This window comes from Amblyomma americanum, chromosome 4, assembly GCF_052857255.1.
Source record: "Amblyomma americanum isolate KBUSLIRL-KWMA chromosome 4, ASM5285725v1, whole genome shotgun sequence".
Lineage (NCBI taxonomy): Eukaryota > Metazoa > Arthropoda > Arachnida > Ixodida > Ixodidae > Amblyomma > Amblyomma americanum.
Genome location: NC_135500.1, coordinates 216,004,294 through 216,025,004, shown reverse-complemented (window position 1 = coordinate 216,025,004; position 20,711 = coordinate 216,004,294). Strand labels below are relative to the sequence as shown.

Here is a 20,711-nt window from a genome sequence, read left to right as displayed (position 1 = left end):
AAGCCTCCCGTATCTCCTTCAAAATAAATTTTTTCGGTTTAACACATTTACGAGCACTAAAACGTTTCACAAATAATAATGATTCCAAATGGAATCATTGGGCCTGGAAGCCCTATTGTAGAATAAGCAGCGCGGTCGCGTTTGAGATGCCTGTGACTGTTTATGTCATGTAAATGTTGCCTCTTTTGCAGTCTATACGTAACAGTAAAATTTCTTTCCAAAGAAGATGCTTACATTCAGCACTAGAACTTTTCATACGGAAAGGAAGAAGTTTCAAGAGCAGCCCACCAGGCGTGTTGAGGTGTCAATTCATCTGATGATGAAGAAATATCATTCATCGCATGTAAACAAGGAACAACAACGCAAAGGCATAGAATAAGAAACTAATTGAAGCTCTATGAAATACCGTAAAAACCGGACTATAGGTCGAACCGGAATATAGGTCGACCCCCCCAACTAACCAATCGTAAAAATGAAAAAAATATTTTTCAATGGCAAAAGTACTGAAAGACACCCTTACCTTGAAACAAATGCGACTCAGCCGGTTGCACAATGGTGACAGTATTTATTTAAATGCTGCTCGCATGTGCACCCGGCCAATTTTTAACAGCATCGCGCGACCATCGACCCGCGTGCTTGTCAGCACCTTATTAACGGCGCTGAGCGGCGAAACAAACGAGATACGCGCATGTATACACATGCGCTTACTTTCGCTATTTCGCGGCTCCGTGCCGTGATGATAAGGTGCTGACAAGCACGCGGGTCGATGGTCGCGCGATGCTGTTAAAAATTGGCCGGGTGTGCAGTACACAAAAGGACACAAAGTGCGCAATCGCTACTCCGAATCAGAGTCGTCCGAACTAGAGTCCGATGACGAGTGCTTCTCGCTGCCCACGTCCCATAGAGCATCGTCCTCTGTGCCGTCCAGCGCGTTGCTTATGCAGCATTTTCTGAAAGTCTTGCGCGCCATCTCTTCCGGGAGAGATTTCCACGCCGACGACACCCAGCCACAAACAGTCGCAAGCGGTGGACGTCGCAGGCGGCCGGTGGGGGTAGTCGGGTTATCGCCCAGCATCCATTCATTATAGAGTTCGCGCACTCTATCTTTAAACGGTTTATTTAGCACCACGTCTAGTGGCTGCAGCACAGGTGTCAGTCCACCAGGGATGACCACGAGGTCCGTCTTGCCGTCGCACAGGGCCCGCTTTACGTTGGCTGTGAGGTGGCCTCGAAATGAGTCCAGAACGAGCATGTTCGCTCGCTCAAAGAGAGCACCAGGTCGCCGCTTCCAGACGAGCCGGACCCACTCCAGCATCAACGATTCGTTCATGAAACCGTTTTCATTAACCCGGACGATGACGTCGCGTGGGAATTTCTCTTTCGGCAATGTTTTTCTTTTAAAAATGATGAAAGGGGGCAGCTTCTTTCCATCAGCTGTACATGCGAGCATCACAGTGAACCGCGAGTGCTCGTTGCCCGTTGTTAGAAGCTTGATTTGCTTCGCTCCTTTCTCGGAAACAGTCCGGCTTGAGGGCATATCGAACCACACTGGCGTTTCGTCGGCGTTTCCTATCTGTCCTATCATGTAGTCGCGTTGCTGCCGAAGCGCAATTACATATAGCTGAAACGCGATTAGCTTGTCCTCGAATTCTTCGGGCAGTTTCTGGCACACAGAAGTACGGCGCCGTAGTGCTAAGCCCTTCCTCTTCATGAAACGCCGCACCCAGGATGGCGAGCCCTTGAATTGCGCCCTCGTCAGTCCAGAGGCGCGCGCGATCTCTACCGCTTTAAAACGGATGGATTCAGCTGTCATAGGCAGCGATCTTGCACGAAGCTCCCGGACGAAATCCGCAACCTTGTTTTCCAGTCCTGGGTACGCTGCAGTCCGCCCACGAAATGAAGTTTTCTTTTGGTTGCTGCAAGCAACCAAAAGCTGCTTCTGCTTCCGCCAGTAGCGAATGCATTTTTCCGCCACTCCAAATTCGCGCTGTGCCGCCACGTTGCCGTTAGCTTCCGCGTACTCGATCGCCTTTTTCTTGAAGGCGACGGTGAATTGCCGTCGCCTTCCGCTCATTTTTAAACAAAGAAACAATGCAAACGCAAAATGACGGTGCTACGATGTCGCCACGCCACGCCGCTGCTGATGTCGATGGCGGCTGTTTACTTCTTCCGCCCATTGTTGCAAGACTTCCGTAGTTTTTCCGCCAATGTCCGGTATATAAGTCGAGGGTCGACTTTTCGCGATGGTTTTTTGAAAAAAAGTTCGACCTATATTCCGGTTTTTACGGTATCGTCCATGCCAGCAGATTGAAAACTGCGGGACGATGCAGAACAAAGTGGTAGCGCAACTACGCTGAAGATAGCCATACAGCTTTAAACCTCCGAAAAACCAACAATTCGCCCAACAGTTCTTGTTGTGTGACCAAAAAAGCCATCACGAAAAAATGCTTATTTTGGATGCAGCGTGATAGTGCTGAACAAGGGATAAATCATGTATAGTAACTTCCACTGAAAGGAGCACCTTCACCGTATGAATACTTCAAATGTATGAATATTTCAAGTGTATGAATACTTCAAATGCTTCTTCATCGACTCAATCTCCACATCACAAATTTTAGTTTGTGCATTAATTAGGTGCTGTAAGCTCGAGGCTGGAAATCTGGTTACTGGCAGCGTGGTTGCCCAGCCTGTTGCACACCATGTCTCAAAAGAACCAGGGCTCATCTTCAACAAACCCAATTCTGCTTACATACGCTTAATCATAATACTCTGTTTGTAAGGCTTTAACATTACGGTATACGCGGCCATGCCCTTAATCTTTTCAAATCATACATGTGCTCGCGATCACAATGTTTCCGTCAATAATTGCCATTCTGAAGTTCTACAAATTTCAAATGGTGTGCCCCGGGGCAGTCTTCTAGGGCCTATACTTTTTAATATATATATAAACGACATAATCAACATAAGCAAGCAGATAAAATATATCATTTATGCTGACGACACCAGTTTATTCTGCTCCTCCTCACATATGAAACAACTGACAGACACCGCGAGCACAGCACTGGATAACTTGAGGGAATGGTCTTCATTGAATTCATTATCAGTTAATTGAGGGAAAACAAAGGCAATAATATTTCATTCCAAGGGAAAGGTAGTCGCGAATCCTTCACCAATCCTTTTCAGCGGAACAGAACTACAATACGTCGAGGCATTCACCTCCCTTGGCATAGATTTTACTCCCAAAATGTCATGGAATACCCACATTAGCAAGATATGCATCACCCTGTCTAAATACATAGGTATTATCGCTCGTAATAAACATATTTTGTCCGTGTAAACAAAGCTCGACCTTTATTACGCTTTTTTCTTCTCATATATAGGTTATTGTTATTTGGTATGGGGAAATACTACTGTGTCAAATATACAAAAACTTTTCACACTACAGAAAAAAATGCCACGAATCATTACAAATGCTTCCTTTGACGCCCCGACTCGCCCCATAAGACAAAGGTATAAAATTATTCCGGTTAATAAGCTATTTGATTACAGGTTTGCCTGCTTTTATAAAAAAATCACGGCACGAAATGACCCTTTTTTGAGCCGCATTGTTCCTCTTGTACCATATACCACACGCTATGCAACTAGAGACCATGGAATGTTTGCAATACCCAGATGCAGAACAAACTACGGTTGTGCGATGTTAAAATATATTCTTCCGAAATGTTTGAACACCCCTCTCTATAGCAATTTAACAAAAATGACTTCTTCTGCACTTAGGGAACTGTTCATTGACTAGGTTGTATTTTGTTACTGTGTTGAAATGTTTTTACCTGTCATTTCTCTTTTTTTTTCTCTCTCTCTAACAATGTATAATGACTCTCATGTGTAACTGTCTCTGCTAATGCTGCCGACTTCTACGGGTGACGAAGCTTGTCAAGCGATCATTGCGAACCGTTTTTTTTCGTCACCCACAGTTTTTGTACGACAAAAGCTGAAAATAAACTTGATTTGACTTGACATAGGGCCACAAACAATGAGAAAATAACAACAGAGGTGCAAGCTGTGTGTCATGTCATTCTAGCATATTCTTGGTAAGAACTGTAGCATCCTCTGCTCCGGCAGAGACTACCATAGTTTCAATACAGTTATTTATTGAAAATTTCAAGGAAATCGCAAAAACGGAGCATTTCTCACCTCATAAATTCTAATGATTCCATTTCAAGTCATGCAAAAAAACTTATAAAGAACCGACGGAACTTCGATTTTCTGATGTTTTAGAATTATCCTCCACCTTCATGTGCTAGTTTCTGGATATCGATTTTTTCTATTGAACAGCTTTAATTTCGGTCGGAAACGGTTAAAACTCACACTTGTTTGTCAGTGTTGCAACCTCGTGACATCTTTTCTCAAGGGTGGAAAATAAACGATAGAGTAGGGAAAAACCTCTCTGGCATTTGAAAATCACCAGTGTGAAAGTGGAACTTTAAGTGACCAAAATGCCCTCTGGAGAGAATTTAAAATCCATGACATTAGCGATGAATACTCTTGCACAACGGGTGAATCACTTAAGTAGGCAAGACCCAATGATTGTCAATTCGTCATACTGGTTCGCAGAAAACGAGCTTGAAAAGTTTCCAGTCACTGTCGCTTCAGCTGCACCCTTTGGCACTTTGCTGTGCTCATAAAATTTACTAAGCATGTGCTACTTTAAAAATTAATATAGATTTGCAATCGTTTGTGCAGGTGGAAACTAAGAACAGTGAGGTCGCCTTTTTCTACACATTGTCTTCTTAGGGCAGTTAACAGTGCCTTGCACTCACTTCTTTCGTAAGCAGTGGATGGAAGGCATTCAATGAATGTGCAGCCACTGTGATTCAGTTCTTTTTGTCCAGTTCTACTCTTGCTATCCACCCTTCTGTCTGACTGATTCCAGCGACAGCAAGGTCATGAGACAAAAAAGCCCCGTTAAAAGCAAAAAGAGTCATAACAAAATAAAATCTGAATCAAATCCTTCTATCAGCCTCCCCCTCGCTCCATAGACATCACAGCAACTATCAGCATACATGCATATCGTAATAAGGCCTGCAATTACAGAGGCAATCAGGCACGGAACTCTTAATGTTAGAAATTTGCCAATTAGCCATGTGCGCTGAGCTTTGTCTCATAATAAACAGCGCTGCATATTTACACAGGCCCTTCAAGTCTAAGCAGGCCATCTCTTTAGAAATATAGGCCGAGTGCCTTATAAAAATTGTGTTGTCATGTTCCTATAGTCATTCCACTACAGCGTGTAAACGTCCAGTTCCCTTGCTCTCTTTTTTACTAACACGAGAAAACTTACACTGTGACACTCAGTGGCTATCTCGTTAGCACACAAACATCCATGTAACAGCTTTTAAGGTATATTTTTCTGTCTGGGATCATCACCACCAGCCTGACTATACCCACTGCAGGGCATCGGCCTCTCCCATGTCTCCCCAGTTAACCCTGTCTTTGCCAGTTGTAGCCATCATATCCCTGCAAACTTCTTAATCTCATCCGCCCACTTAACTTTGTTCCACCCCCTGCTACACTTGCCTTCTCTTGGAATTCACTCCACCCTTTAAGAACCAGCGGTTATCTTGCCTTTGTGCATTACATGCCCTGCCCAATCCCATTCCTTCCTCTTGATTTTGACTAGGATGTCATTAACCTGCGTTTGTTCCCTCACCCGCTCTACCCGCTTCCGGTCTCATAACGTTGCACCTATCATTTTTCTTTCCATGACTCGCTGCGTTGTCCTTAACTTAAGCTGAACTCTTTTCGTTGGCCTCCTTGTTTCTGCCCCATAGGCGAGTAGTACCGGTAAGATACAGCTGTTGTATACATTTCTCTTGGGGGATATTGGTAAACTGCCATTCATGATCTGAGAGAACCTGCCATATGCACTCCACCCCATTTTTATTCTTCTAGTTATTTCCCTCTCATGTTCCGATTCAGTGGTCACTACTTGCCCTAAGTAGATGTATTCCCTTAGCACTTCCAGTACCTCGCTACCAATCGTGAACTGCTGTTCTCTTGCTAGACTGTTGAACATTACTTTGGTTTGGTTACTTGGTTGTAGACCCACTGTTCTGCTTTGCCTGTCTAACTCATTGATCATGCTTTGTAGTTCATCTCCTGAATGACTTAGCAAGGCAACGTTATCAGCGAATCGCAGATTACTTAGGTGTTTTCCATTAACTCTTATCCCCAACTTTTCCCAATCCAGGCCTCGGAACACCTCCTGTTAACAGGCGGTGAATAGCATTGGCGAGACTGCGTCTCCCTGCCTGACACCCTTCCTTATTGGAATTTTATTGCTGTGGGGCAGTAATTGGGAGCTAATACGTTCTCCCCGCTTAACTGTGACTGACACAGTTCAAAACTGCCCCATGATTGCAAACGCTACCAAGTGCGCACCGACCACATCGGGCCATGCTTTGAAGGAAACGAAAGAACGGCACTCTGGTTGACACAGAGAAGGCATTTATTCCTACAACAACAATAGCGCCAGCTAGCAACAAAATACACTAAGGAATCAAGGTAGTCTGACTCACCAGCAAGGTTACAAGTGAATGTTTTCCCATGCTAGGGCAGTGGAGAAGCTCAGAGGCCGTTTGGGGCGAGTTCAAGGGGAAAATGCTCTCCCCACGAGGCCTAGCCTCACTGGCAGAGAGCGGAGCACCACGCCAGAATGTCAGTGCGTGTCGAGTTCCCAAACCGAAGAGGAAAAGCTATCCCCCGTGCGCGCAGCAATCATGCCGTCCGTGGCTCGTGGTGCTGCAACACCAGCGCCCTCCCTTGCTTGTTAAGGTAACTAGAAAGGACACTGGAGAAGCAAACCAAAAGGGACGGAGTGGGGAGAGTCCCTACATTTGCAAAGCTCTGACAACAACGTCTGAATATGCTGGTGAACCACTGAGGCAGTTGAAAGACACCGTTTTGCGTGTGCATATCCTCCTTGGACTAGTTTGCGTCACTGCCTTAGCGTGGCGTCAGTTTCTTAAATATCGCCAATACAGGCCTGAGACAGCCAACTACATGTAACGTTTCTTAAAGGGACACTGAGGAGAACTCTATCATTTTTTTTTGTTAGCAAAATCTGATAGTTCGGCATTTCATGGCTTTGTTGCCGCTTGTCCGGGCACGAAAGATGCATTTATTTCAAAGAAATTTGGATTCGAAGATGAAAAAGTTTTTCCCGCCACTCTGATTCAAACTCAGGGAACTCTTATGACGCCACGGCAACTCTTATGACGTCTCAGAACGGAGTGACGTGTACGTGACGTAAACGCAGACTCCGTGATTTCTGACAGCTAGCGGTGCGGTGCGCACCCTTCCTTTGCCAGCCTCAGAGATTCGTGGCTTCCATGAAGTAAGGAAAATTCCTCCAAGGTGGTGCCTCTTGTCCTAAGAAGTCATCACGCTTGTACTTGCGAGATTGGCCTGTGGCGGCAACACCTGTATTTTGGTTCTTACTATTTTCTACATTACAAGAGCTTTGTTTTCAGTAAGAGTGGCGTTTTTGTGATCAGGAGCTGCTATTCTATCGATACAAGCCAACTTCAATTTCTCCTCAGTGTCCATTTAACAAAGATAGAAAACTAAATTCAGTACTACTGGGACTAGTACATTGCACAGTAGGTCTCATGGACATTCCCTGTGTTCCTGAGAATTGCACAAGGCATCAAGGGGGATTTAAGTTGTGTTTCTTAGTGAGATGGATTCGAACTACCTCAAATTTATGCTCGTTTGGCCATTTAAACTGCATTTATGCACAGGACTGGGGATTGCATGGAAAAAGGACTTGTGTAAAAGTTTTTGAGACTGTTGTTATGGCCAGTATCCTTGTACCTGATATATGTCATTCATGCATTCTTGTGTTGCTACAGACATAACTGCTTTGCACGTTCATTTTCTAGATTGCCGTTGAGACTTGCAAAGTTGTAAATAACCCACTCCTATATTAATCGTAAACAGGACTGGTAGTATGTTAAATGCAATTAACCCATTTACAGTTTCAATTCAGCTGTTTTATTTTCATAAAAGTAGAGGGACTAAACTTCACAAAATGAGTGAAAAACAAAAAATCATGATTTTCGAAAAAAAAAACGTTAAATTTTGACTCGCATTTCCTCTTAGATAAATAAATAAATTAGTCTAATACAACAGTATGGTGCTATGGAGTATCTGCAAAGTCTGCAAAACAGATGGTCAACATTTATTGTTTCTGTGTGCGATTACTTTTAATTAGAAAAAGCACATACTTGCAGGAAGCATTTTGCAAAAGTTTATACGGAACCAATATTTCTAAATTCTAAACGCATTACAAGTGACGTTATCTTTTTAATGTTTCTGTGGTTTATCAGCATTGTGTCCAAGCATCACAGGACACTTAATTTTTTCTGGCAGCATGAGCATCTGACTTCCTTAAAATTGAATGAAATTCTTTTCTGTCACAATGCTTTCTTGATGCGTATGACCCACTTGTTTCTCTGTACTTCTGATTTCGAGTCTGTGACTCCTTTGTTGCCTCTTCCTTATTATTTTTTGTCGCATCAAGACAAGAGTATGACAGTTTTTCCAACCTACATTTCAGGCAAAACTTGACAAGTTGACTGTTCTTGTGAGCCATGTTGAAGAGGACATTGATGTGGCATACGAACTGGCCAGGATCCTGGAAACTGAACATGAGTGCTACGTTCTGATCCAAGCAGAAATATTGCCTGCCATTCACACGGACCCCACACTTATTGAAGACTTGATTCAGAAGGTTGGTTAGTGTAGTGCTTTCACTCGTTGCACCGTGTTGCCTTGGCAGCCTTTGCAATTTATCTGCAGGAGTGTTAGTTTCCCGCTTCTGTAAAACTCTTTAGGTGATAGCCAAAGTGAAATGCATAAAAATAAGGGGTGGAAGAGCAGCGGCACACGGCCAGTACATCGCCGATGCTGGGATCGCTACTCGCTGTCGCGAATTTGAAATGCGTCCACAACTGTAGAAGGGGAACACTATCGCGAGTAAGTTTGAACAAGACAACAAACAGATCAAACAAAACGAAGCCATGTTTATAATTTAAAGGAAAAGAGCTAATAAGAAATGAAAACACAAAGAACACTCATTCAACATGCACACAACACTACAGGTTAAAGGAAAGAGTTCTGGATCTTGAGCATCCCAGGTGAAGCGGGGATGCCTTGCAGACAGGGCGGACGCGGGTGGATGAACTGCGATGCCTCGCTGGTGTTGCGTAGAAGGAAGCGATGGAAGGGAGCCAAGTTTTAGTAGGAGCGGAAAGGACTACAGGAAGACGCCGGTAGACACCCGTCAGCAGCCCCGGGACCTTGGCAGCAACAGCTAAAGCGTAGCCAGAAGACATCGACGGCGTCCAGAAATTCCGTAGGCTTACTGCAGGCAATCCAAGGAGGCTTGCATTGGTGTCCAAGGGAGGTCCACAGCAGCACGGGCCCAAAGTCCTACGGCTGCCACCTTCATGCTTGAATGACACGACCCCCACTGCGCTGCCTCCCTTCACACCTCGGTTTTCTCACACGTCTGCTTTCCACTGCTCGTGCTTGCTGCGGTCTTCGTCGTCGTCGCCTTGCAAACACCATTCGCACGCGCACATGCAGGCCAATGCGGCTTAAAAATGCGGCTTAAGATGCATGCATTTGGGTCGGGACCGGAAGAAATTTCGAGTAAAGCGATTTCGTTGTAATGAGTGATTACTGTGCGAATTCGTAAAGTTCTCAATATGGAATGTACTGTATGCAATGGGGCAAAAGTTGGATGTTCCTAACACTTCACGCGACTACTGATGATTTAACTGTGGTAGGGCAGGAGGAGCCAAACCGCATGCAGTATAATACGTTGTACAATCCAGGCTTACTTGCTTCACTTGGTGACCCTGGCATTTGTATTTCTACAGGTGAAAGCCATCGTGCCCCTGGTCTCCAAGGCTTACCTTGAACACTACGAGCAAATGCGGCGAACAAATGACCTGGACTCTGCAGACAGTGTGCTTACACGCGAGGTGTACTCACTCACCCTCCATCGGCTTGTTTCAAACTCTTGTTTGTATTACATGCTGTTTCCCGTCCGCACACCTGATGTGGAGTACAGGGAGGTCCGCCACCACCACATCTTTTCCAAGTCCAAGGTTTTTTGCCAGAAGGGCCTGGCACAGCTGGTAAAAACGATTCACGCTTGCTACAAGTTGAGGTCCTCTGGTGAGAGTCTTAGAGAGTCATGACTGTGTGGTTGTGTATGGGCCATGAGCTGAATGGATGAGAGGAATGCAGTGTGTTTAAACAGCATTAGACAGTGGGCACCATGCAGTAGTCACTTACTGTCCAAGTTAGGAAAGTTTAGGAGCGTCAGCCTATTGTAGTGCGTATTGGAATCTAGGTTACAGATGAAATGGTGATGTGCATGGCACAGCGTTCCCGACCTTTTCGGTTCGTGATGTGCATGGCACAGCGTTCCTGACCTTTTCAGTCGTTATGTGGGTGGAAACAAAGAAATCGACGTGCAGATTCGAGCGGTATGAATGAGAGCACAGAATTTACACTCGCATGCTAAATTTTTTTTATTTCTGCACTGATCTTTTACATAATGAGAACCATTAATTCAAAGGAAGACAGTTTAAAAAACTGTATACTTCTCATTTTGGTGCTTGTTACTGTGCATCATTAGTCATTAATTATTCCCTTTGTAGACTTTGAACAGAGTATCGAAGCGACACAAGAGTGGCAGCATCTGGCCCAGAGTCAACCTGGGCAACCTTTTTCTTATTAAAAAGTGAATAACAAACTTGCTTTGTCAGTGGGCCGTGTGGAAGTTTTCATGCAGAGCTGTTTTCAACGGTTCTGCGCGTCGTGCTGAAAAGAGCATTTGTGTTCTGCAATGAACTCCCGAGGAGCATCGTATTTTGATGGTCTTCATGGCCAACGAGAACCGATACTTAACCCCCAAGAATGTGCACTTGTATATGTGATGCACCTAACTCTTTGTCTGTGTTTTCGTATACTGTGGCGTCAGTGTAGCCAGTAAGGGCCATTTGTAAGGCGGGCCAGGAAACATTCCTTAAGTAAACATCTCAAAGAGTATCTACATATCATCTGATGATGTTGTTCAAGATACTAAGCGATTTAAGCGAGAAACACAGCTACTGAATCTGATATCTTGTCGGCAGTCTAAACAAATGCGCAGGGATAGTTATCCAAAAATGTCTTAAACTGCACTGAAAATAAGTGCTGAGCCTAGTCTTTCCACAAGTGATGGCTCAGGAGTAGGGGTGTGCGAATATTCGAAATTTCGAATACGAATCGAATATGTTTGATATTTGATTCGTATTCGTACTCGGAAATTGATATTCGTGAATTTCCGAATATTCGAAAATTCCCAAATACTCGCCAGCGATCGTATACTGCGCATACTTTCATGAATTCGACCATGGCAAAACCATAACATCTGGGCAAATTAGCCGATAATCGAGTTAAAAATTCCAGGAAAACAATACAGAGGTTCTATCCCCCTTCCTTCTCCGCCGTTTATCATGCGTACCGACCACATTCCGACACCGCAAGGCTTCACCTCGTGAGAATTTCCCCAAGTGGGCTTTCTCACATATCACTCGTGCTGCGAACAAGGTTGCCGACGGCCCGCTTCGAGCAATCGCAACGCGAAATCGCGCTTTTTTTTAAACTCCTTCGGTAGTACGTTGCATGTTTAATGCCCACACCCGAAGAATGTGTCCTGTCGCCTTCATAACTTTCCGAGCGTGACTTCAGCCATCCCGTTTTGTAAACTACGCTATGCGGGAAAGCCTACTTGCGGAATGCCGCGGGAGCCTCCTGAAGGGACGCGTCGAGTAGTCACAATAGAGCAAGCGATCCTGTCAAAATCCCCCCTATTGCGTGATGCACTGTAACCCGTGCACCTCTTTAGTGGGCGTAACAGCAGGCGTGTCAACAATCGGAAGGCCTCTGTCGCTAGGGCAAAAAAATAGCCTGGCTGCGTAGTTTCGGTTTCTGAGCTTCACCGCTGCCCCGCGGCAACTTCAAATGTCGGCCCGCGCATTCACCGATAGTCCAATCCCAGCTCCGCGGGGCTTATTTCTTTTTCCTTTTTATAAACCGCCTCGCCGTTCCAACGCCAGTGTGTGTTCCCCGGACCCTTGCTTGCATTTGTGTTGTTCCTCCAGCACTCCAAAACCGGTGGCTCGTCACGGGCTTACAGGTCTTAACGCGATGGAGCCGCCTCATAAGGCCTTACTGCATCTCCAGCATTTTCGGCAGCATTTTTTTTTTTTCTTTGGTTGGGGGGAGGGGCAATTTTATTAACAGAGGCCTTCGGATGAAGCGGGCATTTCTTCCGCTGCCTTGAACTCCGAATGAATGAGGTTTAATAGTCATGTTATTTTTTTGTTGCCAGTCTTGTTATTTTATGGATTTTATTTTCCATGACCTCATTATAGTTTGGATACTGTTATGCTGTCCAAGTAGTATACATTTCTGTGCACATTGTGTTTTTTTATATGGTACTGAGGCAGTCTAGTTTTGTTTATTTTAGGTGCAAGGACCATGCACTATTTTTTTTTTTTTAAATAAGGGCAACAACGTTTGCTTGCGCTCGTCGTTTTCTGAAATTTTTTTCTACTGAACAGATATTCGATATTCGAAGCCATTTTTTCCTCATTCGTATTCGATTCATATTCGAAAATTTCAATATTTGCACACCCCTACTCAAGAGTTTCAGTGAAATCCAAGCAAAACACCAAGCCAATCCAGATTTACTGGTGAGACGTAATCGCAAGGCAGAGTGATCTGAATAGGCTAGAAATCACCTTAAGACGCTGAATGCTAAGCAGGCCTTTAGTTTGCATGTTTAAGATTCTTTAGTGCTAACAGAACTTGACAAGGGACTTCTATACATATCACAGAGCAGCATCTTGCGAACATCTGTTTTTGTGTGAAGTGGGAAACCGGTGTATGTGCTTGAATTGTGTTGTATACTTTTGCTTTTATTTTAAATTATATTGGCATGGACTGGAGGCAGTCATACAGAATGGCAAAAAAGTTTTCATAAATATGAAGCCTTCTTTATCCTGTATTCTTTTTTTTACTGCATCTTTGTGAAACTACTGTATTGGTGGTGGTGCCATTTTCTTTCTCAAACTCATGCTACTTTGAACGGTGTTTACAGGGGTGCAGATGTGAAGGTCTTCAGCAGTTTGACGGCACATCACAGCTTTAGGGGAGCTTCAAGGGGCTTGCTGTATTTATGCGGCAGGCTGCATTTTTAGCATCTTTTTAATTTTCATCCTTTGTATTGTAATGAGGAGGGTGTTTTTTGCAAGTGATTCGCAGGAGACTTTGTTCTCATTGTAGACCTGCACATGCAGTGAAGCCGTTTGGTTGAAACAGTGGTGCCGTACTTTTTATTGCTCCTTATGCAATTGCTTGTACTGTTCTTACTTGATGTGAAATTCACAGCTGTTTCAAGGTTTGAACTGCATTTGAAGGGAGACCCTGTCATTTGGTTATGCAATCACATGAGTAGCAAGTTTCAAGACAGTCATCATGGAGATACGCCTAACCTGACCTTTTCAGATTTCGAAGTTTGCAATTGATTGACTGATTTATTTTGATATGGGTGGGGAGGCGAGGTGTTTAGAGGAAAAGGAAGGCGCAGTAACTCTGTCTTGGCAGATACTTCAATTACAGCTCGAGGGAAGGGATGTAGGTTTAGTTTGGTTTATGAGGGCTTAACGTCCCACAGCAACTCAGGCTATGAGGGGCACTGTAGTGAAGGGCTCCGGAAATTTCGACCGCCTGGGGTTCTTTAACGTGACATTGCACAGTACACGGGCCTCTAGAATTTCACCTCCATCGAAATTCTACCGCCGCGGTCGGGATCGAACCCGCGCCTTTCTGGTCAGCAGCCGAGCCCCGTAACCACTGAGCCACCACGGTGGCTGAAGGGATGTAGGAAAGAGAGAGAGAGATTTACTGTAGTGGAGGGTTCCAAATCATCTTCCGCCTTCCTATGTTCTGCAACATGCATTGACATCGCACAGTACAAAAGGGGCATTTTCGCATTTTGCTTTCATTGAAATGCAGCCACCACAGCCATTGGGATTTGATCCCATGGCCTTGTGCACAGCAAGTGAGCACCATAGCCACTGAGACAAACGTGGTGTAACTTTTTTGTGGCCAGAGATACACAGCAGAAAGGCAAGGCACTGGTCCTTTCATACTGATTTAATTTTTGGGCTAGGTTTCAGATACTAAATTCATGCTTCGTTTCATCTTAGAATAGGTGTTTTCAAAGGCAACTGTCGAAGACTGGCAGAAAGTGTTTGTGGGTGCTATAAATTGCTTTTGTGGGTGCTTTGCATCTTGAGGGTTGAATTTTAATGTCTCTACATCAGTGCTGTCAACCTAATCGCTGCTGTAGCTTTCACCAATGCAAGAATGCTTGCACTGCTGCACTTATCATCACCACCTCTGTCAAATAGACTGTTATTTGTTCGTTAGGAGGACCATGCTTACTTCCTGCCTCGGCTGTAAGCTCTTGTGCAAGAGAACTGTCAACCAGAATTATCAGCAAATGCAAACAAAAATACTTTAAAAAAAATTGAAGCTTTTGCTGCCATATGTTAGAAAAGCATCCAACATCCATTGCAATCGAAATGCCGCCAGCATGGTTGGAATTGAATGTACAGACTCATGCTCATGAGCCAAATGTCATAGTCAACAAACCACCACAATTAGTAGGATTGCATAGAGTTATGCAGGTTTCAATGCAGTAGACTCCCTTTAAGACGAACTTTAAGGGACCAAAAAATTTGTTTATTTAATCAGAAGTTCATCTTAACAAAAGTGCCCCTAAAAATGATGTGAGGAGGCTAGATATGTCCATATATATGTTACATAAAAACAGTAAATATAGCCTTTCAGAGAGAGGGTAATTGCAAATGGAGCATTTATTGCACCATGCTTGAAGTAGGCTGAGGACTGAGAGCATGAAACAAGCTAGCATTATTCTACTTGAAAATGGCTTTGGTCTGTTATTCTTTTTTTCTCCTTTTCACTGTATCCCACAGCAGCTGCTATTTATGTGTTTGATTTTTTTCTTTCCATCCTTCCATCCTCTCTGAGCACTTCAAAGGTGCCCAGCAGGGTAGCTGTGAGAAAACGAAGCAGAAAAGCAGCATTCGTCCTGTCGTATGTGTGTCTTTTTCGTCCCCGTTTTTTCGTGCTGCTTCGTTTTCTCAAGATGGATCATTACCAACTGGCCCAAACTTCGGTGCTTTTGCAGGGTAGCTGTGTGTCTGTCTTATCTCACTGTTCTTGCAGCATTGCTGTTACTATCTCCATGAGCAGGACCATCACACACCTTTCCGTACACTGCACGCAGTGTGCATGGTACCGATATGTGGCACTCTGCACCGCGATAGCACAAGTTGCGATGCCATGTCAGTTGAAAATGCAGCCTTGCAGTTTTTAAGCCCCGAGTCAGTGAACAGCTTCACTTTGCACTTACACATCTTTTAGTCTAAGGGAGGCAACCAGTGGCACGCGACACAAGCGCAATGCCGAAATCTAACCATATCAAATCTCTGCTCCAGCGCTGGCGTGACGATGCCTTGTCTTTTCTGCACTGGCAAGAGAGGGCGCTTCCGCAGGTCAGTTTTCCCGCAGTTTTGCACGAAGATATACGGAAGCTATCTTGTGGGATAAGCATTTTATATATTTTTTCTTGCCTTCACAGTGCCGCACAGACGCTTGTTGAATGCTATTAGTGGGGTTGCCTTGGTTTACGGTCGCTGCGCAAGTCCATCTTAACCAAAGTGCACGATTTTTTTTCTTTCAGTCCTATGGAAAACCACCTAAATGGTCTCACATTGTTCATCTTATCCGAAAATTCGTCTTAACGGGAGTCTACTGAGGTGCCATTTAGCCTTTTATAAGCTAATATACGTAACATTTTACCTCTGGAGTGCTTTTCTTAAGGCATACAAGATCCCCTAGCTGCAGCTTCCTTAGATTTTGCCAGTGTAAACTTACTTAAACCAGTGTGAGCTTTGAAGGCAGTCCTTATACACATATTAAAGCAGGTGGCATATTGAGTTCGTTTTTGTTGTCTGTTGTCTTGTTTGCTTTAAAAATGTTTAGTTAAAAGTAGTGTGTATTTTGTTTTTGTCATAGTAAGGTTACTGTTGGTGAATGATGTGTAGTGGGCACACATTTGTAGCAGTTTTTAATGTAGCAGTTTTAACTGCCAATTCGATGTACAATATTTTGTTTAGACAGGACTGTGTGGTAGTAGCAAATGCGGCTATTTAATGCTGAGCTAAGGTGGCTGTTGCAAATGGGTTGCAAGCCCCAAGGGTAGCGTTGGCCTGGCGGCCTGGGGCACAGCTGGAAACATCCGAAGGTCCCGGCAAAGGATGAGTCGACTGGCAACAGAACAACTTGTTTATTCTGGCTTCGCAAAAGAGCAGCCGGTCAGGGCGACCACGTTACTCGAAGGAAGAAATCGAAGTCTCTCTTTGGCGTCCGGGGCAGCGGCTTTTATACCCTCGGAGTCGAGGGCAAGAAGGAACGGCTTGGGATGAGTCGCACGAGACGGCGACACACGGACATCAACGTGAAGTGACGCGTCCGTCGGGCCGGCGCCGGTCAGACCTCCTCGCCTCCCAGTTGGGGAGCTCCTCTCCCCGGCTGCCGCGCTTTGACAAGCGTGGGCACCAACATGCACACACACGCACACACGACGACACGTGGCATTGAAACCTGCCTGGACGCGCTTGGCGGGAGGCGTTACGGCAGCACTGAACGGGCCCAAAATGACCGCCACTTTGAACGAAGCCCCGGCGTCCGTTGCATCCGCGCCGGCTATACCGCGCGTCGTAGGCGAAACGTAACATGGCAGAGGAACAACTGGTTAAAGGGTTGTGCCTGTTGCATTTTCAACATTGATAAGTGCTTCACTGCTTCTTCCAGTAATGGTGCCTTATACACTTTTGTAGGTCAGCACAGGATTGTTCTATTCATTCTTTCTGTCTGTCATGGCCAGTGTTTTAATTTGCTTCTGTAATTAATTACCATCCGATGGTGTGCGCTATTGTTGACAAGGGAAACATGAGCAGTGAATGTTCAATGGCTGCGACTGTGTAAGTGTACCATCATACAACATCCACCAATAAATTTGCTGTCCTGAATGTTTCACATGTGCAGAATGATACTATATCGCTTAGTGTGGCTAATATAAAGTTATAGCATATCGCAATCCGCTACTGTGATCTGCTTCTGCGGGGCACCGCTGGTACGAGCTGATCAGGTGCCCACGCAGCTGACGGGCATGTGGCGCCGTCTGGCGTCCTCGCGGCATTCTGCGCGCACGCAGTGGCACCTTGTGGAAGCAAATCACAGTAGCGGAGCGGATCGTGCTATGCTAAAACTCCCTAATATCTCTCATGCCTGCAGCCTTGCAGCTTTGAGCTTGGACTGCAGTACCGTTTACAGCATGGGTTTTTTACTGCCACCCTGTACCTAAGTGCAGTCACTCTGTACAGATTTAGGTGCCAATGGACAACGACAAAGTGCCTCCTTGCACATGCTCCGCACACCACACCCTTGGCATGCGTGTTCATGTGCTTTCTGTTAACTGTTTAGGTGAAGCTTTTCTCGATTACTTTCGAATATCGAAGTGAAAGACAGAAAATACAACAGCTGCATCATGCTGAGACACTTTGCATTTATCGCCACTGCCCTGGATGCGTAATCATGTGGACTGAATTGAAGTTTGGACATCGACATCTTGGGACGCATATGCATGCTAGAATTTTACTGCATGGAATTGTCTAGCAATGTGAGCACCTTCGAGTTTCCTTTATAAACATGGACATTAACTGAATTGGCTAATTACATTGTTATATCTAATTGGTTTTAGTCAATTTGGAGGTTGACAACAATTATCTCTCTCTGTGTCTGGCTGGTTGCATATCTTGTGTGCAAAAGCAGCTTTCATGCACTGCTCATCATTTGTTTTTAAAGAGTTCTGAAAAACTTTGAGCACCCTGTTTAACCATGCTGCTCTGTACTGCAAAAAGTGAGACATCTGGACGGCACTATGATACGACAAAAAATGCTACTTGTATTTGATCTGTTATTTTCAGACTTTCACAATATGGGGCGTGCTATCTACATCATTCCTGTAAACCTTCGTGGTCACACTCAAAGCAAGCATTTAGAGCTGTTCATGCAAAACTCACCTTCTGGCTGCAGTATACGGACTTGTTAGTTTTCATTACTTGCTTTCCTGGAGTAACAGTATGGATGCATTACAGCACTGACTATATCCCATTTGAAGAGTTACAGGCAAAATAGGTTTTACCATGTGTTTGCTGCACACAGAACCCATCTTCCAAATAAAATATAGAAGACAGTGCATTATTATGAGCATGTGTGATATTTGACAGCAACAGTAGCACAGGGTGGGTGACTGACTCAACAAAGATACAATTAATACTTCAATAATGGCCAAAAATAATCAAAATATGCAGAGAATACACAAAATTATATGCAGAGAAGTGATGTCTACGCATGAGACGTCTCCCCACAAATCCACGCATAGGCAATGTTACTGAGTTGGCTTCACTAGTGTGTACTGAAATAGCTCCACCTTGACGTGTGTGAAGAGCTTCTTGAAAACAATATCAAGCACTCTGTACTTGAGCGTGTTCAGGCCATCCTTGTAGATGCGGAAAAAGGATCGCCTGATTAGTCTCAACCTGCGGAAGAGAAAACAAAACATATCTTTGATCACTTACTATCCACAGTACTTAATTACATGCTGGCAAGTGACTGGTTGATAGAGTGAGGCAGATGGCAAGATATTATCGTGTTGTGCATTATTAGTATTTTCAATTTTCCAACATTGCTGTGCTGCTAAAACTGGCCTGCCGGATCTCTTAAAATATTCATAGACGATTACGATAGTTGGTAATGCAGAGTATGAGCGCAGCTCTTCACGTATGCCACCCTTTGGGATCTTTCTCTGGCTACCACCTTCCAGCTGTCCATTCCTCCGCTTTCTCCGTGGAAGGTGGCGTTTCGCTCTGCTGCTACCTGTCGCGTTATAGGTGACAGGGTGACTTGTGACCTGTTAAGTGGCGTTTCGCGCTGCTCGCCACCCTCCAGGATCTTTCTGTAGGAGCCACCTTCCAGGTGGAGTTTCACTCTGCTAGTTGGACAGCCGTTTACATTGACAACTACGACGCGGAAGCCAGGAACAGGCACTTAAAAGCTGCGCTCTAAAAACAGTGTACAGTATTCTGTGTCCGTACATCATGTCTAGTATGCATGCAGTGCAACAGCAGATATTTTCTAGCTAATACTTGTCCTATACTGAAACTATAAGCTGGCTTAGCTAGACATAACAAAATCCTTGTTTCACATTGCAACATGTAGATGAAAAAATTCACTTAAAGGTTCACCAAAGAGGAATCTACACTCATCTTTTTACTGCGGGAACTCTATCTAAACGTTCCGGGCATTCCTAGAAACTTCGAATTATTGTCCTGTGCAGCCGACTGCCCTAATTAAATCGGATTAAATGTCCCGCCTCCCGCCCTTTTTTTGAACTGAACGTGGTAGGTAGGAGGAGTCAACCAACGCATCAGCCGGTCCCGTGGCGGCTTGCCGCACTGCCATATGCAGACTGATACGTAAATCAGAGTCCACTTGTATTTTTATTTCCTTGGGCCTGATTTGCGGTTATATTGTCTGTGACGATACTGTTTATTCACTGAAACCTAGAAACAAAATAAAAGCGAAGCCGCCACTAGACTGCCTGAAAGGCACTCCATGCGTTGGTTGACTCCGCCTACTTCGTTGAGTTCACAAAAAGGCGGGAGCCGGGACGTTTAATACGATTTAATTAGGGCAATCAGCCGCACAGGACAATAATTCAGTTTCTAAGAATGCCCAGAACGTGTAGATAGAGTTCCTGCGGTAAAAAGACGAGTTCAGATTCCTGTTTAGGGCAATTTTAAGTCTGCTTAGGTGCAGAAATGCGAAAGCATTTCTTTTTTGCTTCTGCTGATTATGTTGCTGTGTGTTCGTTTCTTTATGCTTTTGCCATTTCTAAGTCGTGTTTTCGGTCTAACTTCTGTTCTACCACATCCAAAGATATGGGTCCTGATGCTAGAGTGTCTAGTAAGCACACCAAAGTAATAATTCATCAATTCGATTCAACTATCAATGAATGTGTAGTAATTCACTAGTTGAACTAATTAATCATTTTGGTGACTTAATTGGATGTAATTGGTCATTTAATTATGTGATTAACTGATTCGTCAAAATCGATTATTGTTACATAACTGGCTAATTCAACTAATTAATTCATCCAGTTAATAAGCCATTTAATCATTTTGTGACTTTATAATTATGCTAAATGCATAATTATTTAATCAACTATTATATTACCCCATAATGGATCATTGATAGTTCGTGCAGACATGCTCTGCCGACAGGGCTTGTACACACCACTCAAGAAATGCTTTCGCTTTAATAAAACAATCCTTTACTGTGAACCTCCTCCTGACATGCACTGTCCACTGCTAGAGAACACAGGTGCCCGTGGTGAAGTTTGATTAGAGTTCTCCAGAGAGGATCATTGA

At 44.4% G+C, this 20,711-nt stretch overlaps 2 protein-coding genes across 4 annotated transcripts in view; one reads left to right on the top strand and one right to left on the bottom strand.

Annotated features, from left to right (window-relative positions):
- The window catches only part of LOC144129320 (uncharacterized), a 38,642-nt gene extending 21,386 nt beyond the window's left edge, over positions 1-17,256 (top strand). For all 3 annotated transcript variants that reach the window (XM_077663364.1, XM_077663365.1, XM_077663363.1), the window contains 2 exons: positions 8,621-8,794; positions 9,948-17,256. In XM_077663364.1, coding sequence (XP_077519490.1) covers positions 8,621-8,794; positions 9,948-10,271 — 498 coding nt within the window. In that variant the 3' untranslated portion in view covers positions 10,272-17,256. The remainder of the gene's footprint in view (positions 1-8,620; positions 8,795-9,947) is intronic.
- LOC144129322 (beta-1,4-N-acetylgalactosaminyltransferase bre-4-like) overlaps positions 16,169-20,711 on the bottom strand; it is a 22,688-nt gene continuing 18,145 nt past the window's right edge. The window contains exon 7 of the mRNA XM_077663366.1: positions 16,169-18,821. Coding sequence (XP_077519492.1) covers positions 18,671-18,821 — 151 coding nt within the window. The 3' untranslated portion in view covers positions 16,169-18,670. The remainder of the gene's footprint in view (positions 18,822-20,711) is intronic.